The 12,053-nt window shown below is 41.2% G+C and overlaps 1 protein-coding gene across 10 annotated transcripts in view; it reads right to left on the bottom strand.

The window, feature by feature from the left end:
- Mitf (melanocyte inducing transcription factor) overlaps nt 1-12,053 on the bottom strand; it is a 210,400-nt gene that overhangs the window by 24,731 nt on the left and 173,616 nt on the right. For 9 of the 10 annotated variants that reach the window (XM_048356140.1, XM_048356141.1, XM_048356137.1 and 6 more), the window contains 3 exons: nt 7,265-7,492; nt 6,088-6,171; nt 3,577-3,672 (listed from right to left, as the gene is read on the bottom strand). In XM_048356140.1, the coding sequence (XP_048212097.1) occupies nt 3,577-3,672; nt 6,088-6,171; nt 7,265-7,492 (408 nt within the window). The remainder of the gene's footprint in view (nt 1-3,576; nt 3,673-6,087; nt 6,172-7,264; nt 7,493-12,053) is intronic. The other variant, XM_048356146.1, reaches the window with a different exon arrangement.

Raw genomic sequence — 12,053 nt, 5'->3', positions numbered from 1 at the left:
AGCCTTGAGCAAAAAAAAGTAAAGAACAGTGCCTAAGTCCTAAGATCAAGCCTTAGTACTGGTGTGTGTGCACATGCACATGCACATGCGCACACACATGTGCACGCACACACACAGAGAAATGAAAAGAAATAAGCATGCAAAGGCTGAAACACAGTGGTAGAGCATTTGCCTAGCACGCATGTGGCCCTGGATTGGATGCCCAGTCCCCCTCCCCCCCCCCCAAACAAAACAAGAGCATGCATTCAGGCATCTGATTGAGAGTGGCAAAAACGCTATAATAGTTCTATCATGGGCTGGGGATATGGCCTAGTGGCAAGAGTGCTTGCCTCATATACATAAAGCCCCGGGTTCGCTTCTCCAGCACCACATATACAGAAAACGATGAGAAGTGGCTCTGTGGCTCAAGTGGTAATGCGCCAGCCTTGAGCAAAAAGAAGCCAAGGACAGTGCTCAGGCCCTGAGTTCAAGCACCAGGACTGGCAAAAAAAAAATTGTCATAAAAAGACTCCAATTAGGTGACATTTTGCCTTTGCCACCACGGTGGAACAAAAGATGAGCAGAAGGCAGGATAAAGTGAGTGTCTTCTGACGGTGGCTGCAAGGGACTCCTTAGGGCTTGGGAACTCATTCACATCAGGGGATAGTTCCTGTTTGGGAATTCTCCTGAGGTGGCCTCTCCTCTCCTCACTTATACTTCTCTACCCATGGGCTGGCTGACTTGGTCTCCCCCTCTGGATGGCAGGCCCCCATGAGAACAGAAGGCGTACCTTTCCTTTGAATATCTAGCACTTCACCTAGAGGCATTTAACAGATGTTTGATCAATTCTAAAAAGTTTCTGAGCAATCAAATAACACAGGAAAAATACCTCAACACCAATGGAGGCTAAGGAGACACGCATATCCATTCAAAAGGACAGAAGCATAGAGTCACAATAACTGTCTTCAAAAAGGGCTGGTTTGTGGAATATGCAAATGAGGGACACTGATTAAGCTATATTATTCTAACATGGGGCCTGGAATATAACAGATGCCTGGTGAATAGCAGCTGAATAAACAAATAGTACCAAGACTATTTAATGATTGTAGTGGCTTACACCTGCAAGCCCAGCTATCCCAGAGGAAGAGATGGTGAGTACTGAGATTTGAGACCAGTCAAGACAAGGCAGTGAGACTCCATCTCAACAACTAAGCTGAATGTGAGAGTGCATGCTGTCATCCTTGCTCCTTGAAAGGTCTTAAGTAGGAGTGTGGTCCAAGGCTGGCCCTGGACAGAAAGGTAAGGCCCTATCAGAAAGATGAGTAAAGTATAAAAGGCCTGGGGTCATGGCTCAGTGGCAAAGCATATGCCTTAGCAAGTTCAAGGCCCTGAGTTCAAATCCCAGTAGAGAAAGAAAAATCTTATTTAATATTACAACGAACAAACTGCAGTACACAATTTAGACAGTGTTGTTGAATATAACTTAAATTTCCATTGCTAAAGGCTATAATAGTACCAAGTAAAATGACCCACGGGGGAAACAGACTTCATGAAGCTAAATGGCATGGAAGTTCACACTATAAATGACAATGTTTAAATCTGAACCCAGGTTTCACTGTTCTCCAACTTCTGACCCCTGCATTTTTTTCACTCCTCTCTTGCAGATCCTTTCTTGGAGCTCTTAAAGAAGTTGGTTACCTGATATCTGGTGTGGAATATGAAGGACATGGAAGAGAAGTGTGGGTACTGGTTGGGCCAGACAAGTTCAAAGGCTCTTACCATTGCAAGAAAGAAAGGAAGAAAAGAGGAAAGAGAAGGGGAAGGGGAAGGGGAAAGGAAAGAGAGGGAGGGAGGGAAGGAGGAAACGAGGAAGGAGAAGAAAGGAATGGAATGGAAAGGAAAAGAAAAGAGGAGGGGTAAGGGAAAGGAAATGGAAAGGAGAGGAGAGGAGAGGAGAGGAGAGGAGAGGAGAGGAGAGGAGAGGAGAGGAGAGGAGAGGAGCTGATTGGCCAACTAATGTTGATATAAAATGTCCTTTCTACAGCTCTCTTCAGTATGCTCAGGAATCCATTTGACACCAATGGCAAAAAGGCCATTCTTTTAAGTAAAGATTTTTGAGATGACTGGGCCATTGCTCACTCATGCTGCTAGGGCACCAAGGCATTGTAAATATGTACTGCATTTGGGTATATTTATAAATATACCCTGGCGCAAGCTCCCCAAGTGTTCTGCTCATGTACACTCCAGAATTCTGGATGTTGACAAGAGCAGCTTGCATCTGATGGGCTGCTTCAAGTTGGAAGTGAAGGGTCCTACAAAGGCCAACCAAAGGTCCAAAGGAGGTTGGGGGAGTTTGCACAAGATTTATCAAAAAGACAGATCATGTGGCTCTTCCGAAATCCGACGGTGACTTTAAGTGGAGGGGAAGTAGACAAAACCCTAAATCTCCTAGCGAAGCTCTGAGATTCAAGGGCAGACTTATTTTCACATGTATTCAAGTAAGGTATCATAAAGAACTGCACCAACAAGGGAAGAAAAGAACATGTGAAGTTCAGAAATTCACTTGGCTGAATTAAAGGCTATCTTGTTCCTAAGAAAACTATTGGAAGTATTTTTATTTTTGAGACAATGTTTAATGTAATAAAAAGAAACTGTTCAATATGAAATTTATCATCTGCACCACTTTAACCTGTACAGCTCAATAATCCTAAGTATTCATTTTCTTGGTAAACAGGAACCCCATACTCATAAAAGCCACAAAATTACCCTTTTCTTCCTTCAACTCAATAAACATGAGTCTTTGAAACAGTAGTTATTAAAGAATACAATGGTTTCATAGTAATGATTGGATTATCTACAGAGCTGACTTGGTTCTATGCTACGGAATCTTGTGCAAAACTACCTACTCAAATCTAAAACTAATGATATCACCACAACTGGATTTACAGAAAATGACAGAAAAGACTAGTAGGACTGTTGAAATAGGGACTGAAGACACAAATGAAAGGGTGAAGTAAAAGAAACAAACAAGTGAGGCTCTAAATGACATAGGGAAATACGTAATGTACAGTAGCACCATAGTAACACACAAGTTCAGAGGACCACTAGTCTATGAACTAAAATACAGTAAGTTCTGATTTTTTCAAAGACTATTCTCAGTATCATGCTACACGGCAAATGGAAACACCTCCATTTAAAACTGTATTAACTTGTCCAGGCTAACTATATACTGGTGTGAACAGAACAGTGCATAGTAGTTTCCTGGGCTGAGGTGTACGAAGTTGGGCATAAGGCATGAATGAGAATCACAAGGTCTCCCGTTCTATCAAACACGCACTGGATTCCAGGGAATGTACAACTTCATCACGGAGTTTCAGAGATGCTCTTGAAATGTTTGTTTTATTTCTAATGTGTGAAAAAAGTTTTATTTCTAATACCAAATTCACCCTATTTGTGAAAGCCTATGATAATTTTCTATTTTATTATTAATAAATTCATCAGCCACAAACAAAAGTGTTCAGGAAAAAGAAGAAAACACTGGAAATATCTCAAGCTTTTCCCTGAGGGAAAAACAAATATGAAGAAGGTCATCAGTACCGTATTTGCCATCTGCAAGGCAGGATCCATCAAGCCCAGGATTTCTTCATTATAACTGGATTCCAGGCTAATGATATCATCAATCACATCATCCATCTGTAGGAGAAGGAGCCATGGGAAAGAGACAGAAATAAGAAAAAACTACAGTTTGATCTCCTTAGTCCTTTCTTACCTAAAGCGGTAGTAAATTCTCCTCTTTCCACAAAAGTGAAGATATTGTGGAAAATCATTAACACCCACGGGTGATGTGAATAATCCTTGTAGCTAGCCTTGGAGTGATTGCTACGTGCCAAGCACCGCGCTTAGGGATTTCCATAGAATACATTAATTATGCCAACAGCAACCCCATCAGTAGATGCTATTATTATAGCATTTGTCCATATGAGATGAAGCAGCTTGTCTAAAGTCACGCACGGGAGCATGCATGACTTTAGGTAGGAGCTGTGATTTAACCTACATCTTCAACCACTATGCTGAACTTCCTGTCCTAAACAGTAAAGATTCATTTTAGTGACAGTTGCTGTTCCCTTTTTGCTTTTTTTCTTCCCATATCCTTCTAGAAGGCACACATGGCTGGTTAATTCAACCCTTTGGTCATACGGGATCTCTCAAAGCCCCTGGCTGGCCCTGCCTTGATCGTACAGTGACTTGTAAAACAAGTGTCTCCCTGTACAGCCGCCAGTGTACCTGGTGCTCCCTGAGGAGCACACCAGGACCAAGTTACCATTACAGTCTTGGCACTGCCATTCCCACTAGATCAATGTTATTGCTGAAGTACCCAAGCACCAGTTCTGGTAATAAACAACGGTGATTATGTGTGCATTGCAGCAGTTGCAGGGGAGCCTGCGGAAATGTTGGTCGGTAATAAATGCCTGGTGTATTTGAGTCGGCTGGTGTGCCTCTGCCGGGCCTCAGCAGGGCTCCACAGTGCACACTGAAAGCTCAAGCTGCATAGGGCGCTCTGTGTCCGCTTGCCCGCCTCTTAAACAGGGGAGGCTCCACCAGCTCAGGCTTGGGTTGGCATCCAGGTTCTCCTGTTTTTCTAAACTAAGGGCAAGGCCTCCATTTTTTAAGTACCTCAGTGTGCCAACCTGTAAAACTGGAAGCCAGCAATATTTGCCACTTTACCAGATTCTGGTTCGATTCCAGAATAAACTATATAAATTGCTAATTGTGTCAGGAACACAGTAAACATTTTTTTTTTTTTTGCCAGTCCTGGGCCTTGGACTCAGGGCCTGAGCACTGTCCCTGGCTTCTTCTCGCTCAAGGCTAGCACTCTGCCGCTTGAGCCACAGCACCGCTTCTGGCGGTTTTCTGTATATGTGGTGCTGGGGAATCGAACCTAGGGCCTCGTGTATCCGAGGCAGGCACTCTTGCCACTAGGCCATATCCCCAGCCCCACAGTAAACATTTTTAACATAAGTGCTAATTAGGGATGACTGAGAAGAGGAAGTAAAAGGTTTTGAATAATGGTTGGACACTGTTAGGTTCCAACTCTAGGCACACCAGTTTTATTCATGTTGTTTGTAATAGATGATTTTATAACAAAGTTGACAAATGGGAAAAGAGGCCAGGGATATATGAACAATCTTTCTTTGTAAATTTTTACTATTATTTTGAAGAAAATAAAATTAGGGTACTTATGAGGTTAAAAAAAAACTTCCCTCTTATGACAAAAGCAATGCAAGTTGATACTGGAAAACATAACGATTATAGAATATGGACAATATTCTAAATTCTAATATGGAAAATGTAGGAATTCAAAAAGGAACAACAGTTTGCTTATACTGTCTTTTGTATATTTGTGTATACACATAAATATGTAAATAGATGAAGTACAATGTTTTCATTAGATAAAATGTTATACAAGAACCTTTAATTACTTGGTAAAATACCCACTAGATATTATTAATATCTAAGATATATTAATAGAGTTCCAGAATTTATGTACAATGAAGTTCCATTTATAAGTTCCATTTATAAGACCTATATATAGGTCTGGGGTAGGAGATGTGGCTCAGTTGGTAGAGTGCTAGCCAATGAGCAAAAGCATCAGGTCCTGAATTTGAGTGTCCATCTTGGACAAAAAAAAAAAGCATATATGTATATGTATATATATACATATATATAATACAATAATATTCTATAAAAATTGCTACCTTATAAATCTTCCCAACACATTAATGATGATAAGTGAAGTGAAACAGAACATATTATATCTTATTTTTCAATTAAGACCTATATGTTTTGTCCCCTTTGTTTATGATATAAGATCATCTAGGGAAAAATACACTGAATTGCCTTAGTAATTATTGAATCATGAATTAGTGTGAATAAAATGGTCTTGAACATAGTTTCTCCTACTTAAAAAAAAAAAATCAATGGGAAGGAAGGGAAAAAGAACCCTCAAGCCCTAAACCCTTAAGTCACCACCAGAAAGGTGTGATGAGCCACAAATATAGATTGTCATTATAAAGTGTGACATCCTGAGGCCGTCAAGTCATCCAGTACCTGCATACACGACGCGCGGGAATGCGTGTTCATACTTGGGCACTCGCTCTCTGCCCTGTTTTGCTCTTCAAACTTATAAAATCCCTGCAAAAACACAAACAGAAATGGGCCGTGACTTGAGATGGCAGATGGCTTTTCAAATGACATGTTCACACGAGGCTGATGGTAGAGCAACATGATGGATGTAGCTTTCAGACAAAGCATCTGAGCAAGACACAGCACAATGAAGGACAGACTGGTACCGAGTCATCATACTAGATGACCAAAACAGCGAAAATCAGCTTTTGGTTTGGGCTCAGTTAGGGGAAAAGACTTAGTCCCTCCAGTGCTTCAGTGTTAACTTTTTAGAAAAAACTGAATGCAACTTTTAAGAAAAAACTTTTGGAAGAGTCACCTGGGAATTCACATAAACATTTCAAAGTACAGTGAAAACGCCATTAACATGAGGCTTATCATTTCCTAATTTGAAAGCAACAATCATTAAATCACAACTGTCCTCTCAGGAATTTTTTTCATGCTCTCACATTTGCTACAACAATGGGCTTGAAGGTCTATGCGCGTCTTGTCTCCAAGCCAGCCTTTCACCAAAGCAGATTTGACGGGCAGCAGAAGCTATTTCGTTATGGAACGGAATGTAGCTAGCACCAAACCTTGGCTTTTCTGTTCAAGTTTCACTGCGCTCTATTATTTAAATCCATCCACACACATTCCGTACTTTTACTTTTTTTTTTTCCGACTCAGAGAAATAAAAATACTATTCCAGACCTTCACAACAAGCGGAACTTCAAAACCGCCTGTCCCACACCTTTTCTATTTTTTGCATTTCCTTTCCCACCTCCCCTTCTCCTCTCTTTGTATTTTTGCTGCTTCTTAGGAGGGTATGGGAGGGAAGCGAGCACTCAGCGCTGTAGCAGGAATACTGGAGAAAGCTTCCTGCTTCCACCTTCTGCGTAGAGCGGGCTCAAGTCTCCATCATGTGCAATAAACCCAATAACCCAGTGGCAGGGACACAAGGCTGGCAATGTCACAGCCACACTTGGTGAATCAAAGACAGCAGCTAGTGATGGGGGGGGGGGTGTGCAGGTGAACAAAATAGAGTCCAGAGTTAAGGGCAAGAATACCCAACAGACAGTTACTGAGTGTAAGGAAAGAGGAGAGGAGAGGAGACATAAATTACCTCTTTTTCACAGTTGGAGTTAAGTGTGAGCATAGCCATGGGGCTGTTGGGTGCGCTGCTCCCGGGCACTGGTGGCATGACATGATCGCCAGGCTGGTTTGGACATGGCAAGCTCAGGACTTGGTTGGCATGTTTATTTGCTAAAGTGGTAGAAAGGTACTGCTTTACCTGCTGCCTTTGGGCTTGCTGTATGTGGTACTTGGTAGGATTTTCCAGGTGAGTCTGCACCTGAACATAGTCACGAAGGGAAAAGAAGAGCATGATTATTACTATTATTTTTTTTAACTTTTGAACAGCTCTTCCTTCAGCCACAAGGCAAGAGACTGACAAATCCATGAAAAGAATCAATTACTGAGCTCAGTTGTGGACCAGGCACTGCGCTAATGATTTTGATATTACTGAAGTTCAAAACCTGACTCGGAGGATTTAGGTAAAACTTTGTCTGCGGACTCATTAGACATCTCTTTCAAACTTTGTACCCTTCTCATCTCTCACTATTGAAAATTCACAAGTTCTCTGTACAGGGGTAAAAAAGGAAAAAGAAAAATAGAAAAAAAAATCTCCCAACACACCTGAAAAGATGTCAAAAGACACAAGGAACTTGAAGACAATGCAAAACTCAATTTACCTTCCACATTCTTTCAAACAGAATGACTTTGTGTTAACCCTTTCCCCATCCCTGACAGATACAGAATACCCATCCTAAGAATCAACTGTAAAATGTTGTAGAAAATAAACAGAAAGTTTTCAATAGCTAAATCAATGAGCTGTGGATTAATCCCTTTGAACATGATTATGTAGCATCCTACTTTTGAACAACTTCAATGGGAAAAGTGACTGCATGTAAAACAGCTTCTTTCAATCACACAACACTCCTATGGATGCATTTTCAAAGGCAACACTGTCATCGGCAATCAGGATTTCCCCTCCTTTTCCTGTGAACTTGGATACAGAATTTGGGATGCTTTTCTAAAAAAAAAATCAATTTGGACTCCCCTTTCCCTTGATAAACACAATGTAATCTTATGAACTATGAACGGCCACACACCAGGAGAATAAATCCTAGTAATTTTTACTTTGTTCAAGACTACACCAGCATACTGAATTACCTCTAAGGGCACCAGACAATAAACGGCATTAAGAGAGCAAGATCTGTATTTACTGAAACCAGAGTGCTTATTATAGAGACATTTAAAGGGTATATGAGTCAATTTTTACAGCATTGTTATCTCAGAAACCAAAGATAAGTAAGAACGCAGCTCACCTGGTAGTGATTATATTCTAGCATTTCCAGCATAACAATGTTTTATGTGGCACCAATCCAATGAGAATCTGTAGACTAGTCCTCCCTTGACTTCCTGCAATTCCAATTCCAAGAGCAGCCGGCATACAGAAGGCACTATAAACAAGGTATCCTGAGACACTGCCGGAAACTGTCAGAGCGGCTCTGCTTATAATAACCTAAGCTAATTAGTTATGCATGTTTAAAAAAAAGTTCTCACAAGGGGCTTTTTAAAAAAATTTCCTACAATTTGGGGCTTAAATATCGATATCAATTGCACCACCCCCCTTCCCTGGCTTGACGTCATGCTTTTTTTCTTAAATATAAAAGAACCTTTTTAAGGGATGAGCTATCAAAGTCAAACTCACTGTCAGATCAAGGCCAATTCACTATTCATCTTTCGTTCCAGTCGTATTAATAGACAATGGTATTTCTCTTTCAGTAATAGGTTAAGAGCCGGGTGCCCCTTTCGGAGGAGACACTGCCTACAAGCAAATATTACACATGAGACTTTCCTAATGGCCAAGAAGCTGCCACTTCCGACTTCAAGAAGATGGGCTCTCAGTGGGGAGGACACTGGGCTGAACTTTCAAGCTGTACTCTGCATCCTGCTCTCAACAGGCACCTTATTCTTAGCTGGGCGCACTTGTAACTAGCCTTCTGATCTCACATCAGAGGGAGGGGAGGTGTCTGTCCTAAACAGCATGAGAGACACACACACACAGTTATATGTACACATATTTACACACACATTTACACAAACACTCACACATATACCTGGGGGCACACTTACAAAGAACATAAGACATGTCTTCCCCAGTCCTCAAGTAGGGAACATAGAAATCATCATGATGCATAATTGTTATGTGCTTAACCAGTACAAATTATGGAATATGTACTGTGCACAAATGGGAAGCCCAGATGACTCCCAGTTTAAAACATGGCTGAGCAAAAGAAGAGGAGGCAAACCAATCCCATTGTAAAATGTTGACACATGCTTACTACTACTGGGATAAGAAGACCGCATTTTAGTCATACATATTTGAGATTCATAAATTGGCCTAAGTGCTCCAGATAACAAAATGCTTTAGGCTGACCATCTCCAAGTGTTCTTTTTTAATCTCACAGGCTCCCAGAGGTTCACAGACACTTGAAACTTCACAAAGGGTCCAGACTCGATAATGATGAGGACAGAAACATGACTAAAATAAACAGAAAATGAGGGCAACAAGAGGAATGTGCTTATTTCACTATTACGCTTAAAAAAGAAAGGCCTGCACATTTAAAAATAAATGTTAATTTGCTGGCAGATTCTTAGATTTTAATGAATCAGAATTTTATGCTTTAGTAAGAAAGGGAGCAACTTGGTCCCTGCCTAGCACTGTCAGTAAGATCCTTCCTTACTATACCTAGCCTTGGGTAAGTAGATGACATGTATTGTTGTGTCCACTGTGTCTGTGTTCTCAATCAGTTAATTGCATATGGCCTATAAGTGGTCTGTAGTAGACAAACATCTGTAGTAGGCAAGCAGTTAAAACAGGCAAAAGAAAATGAGGGATATGAGCTATTGGGGAATAACAGAGGGTGGTGAATTCTATGGCAAACTAAAAGATGCGCATCACACTTAAAAAGCACAGGTGGCTCACGCCTGTAATCCTAGCTACTCAGGAGAATGAGATCTGAGGATCGAGTTTGAAGACAGCCTGGGCCAAACAGTTCCCATGAGACTCTTAGGTCCAATTAATCACTCAAAAACCAGAAGTGGCATTGTGGCTCAAGTGATAGAGTGCTAGCCTTGAGCACAAAGAGGCTCAGGCCCCGAGTTCAAGTCCCACACTGACCCAAAAAAAGCACAGAAGCTATAAGCTATAGCTGATTGGCCAGGTGGTTGTTTCTGTTCAGTCTAGCTATATGTTCTAACTTCTCAAAGGTATTTGGAAAAATAAACTTTTTAAAGGAGAAATACTCTAAACTAAAAACAACAACAACAACAAAACCAGACACATAAACCAGACATGATAGCATATGTATATCTGTATTCCCAGCTATTTGGAAGGCTGAGATCAGGAGGCTGAGGTAGAAAGGAATGCAGTTCAATGCCAACCAAGGCAAAATGTTAGGGAGACCCCCCATCCCACCCCATCTCAACAAATGGTGGCATAGGGTGGTATTCCTGCCAAAGAAAACCCAATTGTCTTATTTTTTACATAGTACAAAATCAGAATGGATCAATACAGGAGGCTGGACTCAGACTACAAAAGCCTGAGCATTTGGTCTGTTTCACACTGTCTTAATGAACAAAATCTCTCTGATATTTCCTGAAGCATGGCCTGGATTCTGAGTAGTTCTTCTTTTGAGAAACTAGTGTACAGACCCAGGCATTTCCTGGTGCTCCATTAAGACCTGGAGAGTCTAATGACTTAGTCAGAAGGAACTAAGAGCTTCCTGAGGAATGGGTCCAGATTCTGGATTGGTAAATTCTAGTCTTGGGACCTGGGGCAGGTCTTTACCTTCTCCATGCCTCCATCTCGTGGAATAGCCAATGAGGATGAGAATGAAGCCTGCTTCCTACAAGGCACTTTCAGCCCTCAATGAGGAAACAGAAAATATCTAAACCATGAATCCTCCAACGTTTTGTCTTACAACTCTTTTAAGCTCTTCAAATAAACGGTGCTTAAGCAGATTATATCTACCATTATTTATTACATTAGGAAGTAAAACTTAAAACTTTTGAAAAGAAGGTTATACAGTGTATACATAGTACTATATATGGCAGAGTATACATAGCTCCCAGGACGTAAAGTTGATCACATCCTACTGGATTCTGTAGCCTTTGAAAAACTACCGGATACCTATGAGATGACAGAAAGCAAAAGAGCATCTTAGTATTGCCCTGAAACTAGACTGGAGCTGGCAGGATGACTGCAAGGGAGCTTTCAGATCAACAGAGAGCCCCCGATTCAGAATACAGAGAACCCTGTAGCATTATCCACAGCACACACCCCTGGGGACATGGGGCATAACCTCTGTGTTCTGTTTCTCTAATCTGACAGATGCAGGAGAAAGACCCTCATCCTGCACGCTCTCCCTTGTGATGTCCTTATGAGACTCCTTGACAAGTTGGGAAGTTATAAAAGTACAATTCTCTATAGTCCATCATCCAAATCCATCGGCTTTTAGTTATTTTGCTTTCATTAATCTGGGACTAGTCAATCAAATACAGACAGAGCATTAAAGACAACAGAAACATCTTCATGATGTCCTGATAGTTTGCTTATGTCTTTGACCTCCAAACCAATTAAAGAATTCAAATAATAAAAGCTGAGAATTACTGAGCATTGGAAGCACACACCATAAAATAAAGCAACAATACTTCATCCCCTTATCACAAAACAGTAATGACATTATTTTCCCTCCCTCCCTCCCTCCCTCCCTCCTTCCCTTTCTTTTCATTTGTGTGCTTGGTCCTGGGACTTGAACTCAGGGCACTGTCCCTGAGCTTTTGTG

Source organism: Perognathus longimembris, chromosome 10 (genome assembly GCF_023159225.1).
Source record: "Perognathus longimembris pacificus isolate PPM17 chromosome 10, ASM2315922v1, whole genome shotgun sequence".
NCBI lineage: Eukaryota > Metazoa > Chordata > Mammalia > Rodentia > Heteromyidae > Perognathus > Perognathus longimembris.
Note: the sequence above shows the minus strand (reverse complement) of the source record. Positions and strands in the feature narration are given on the sequence as shown.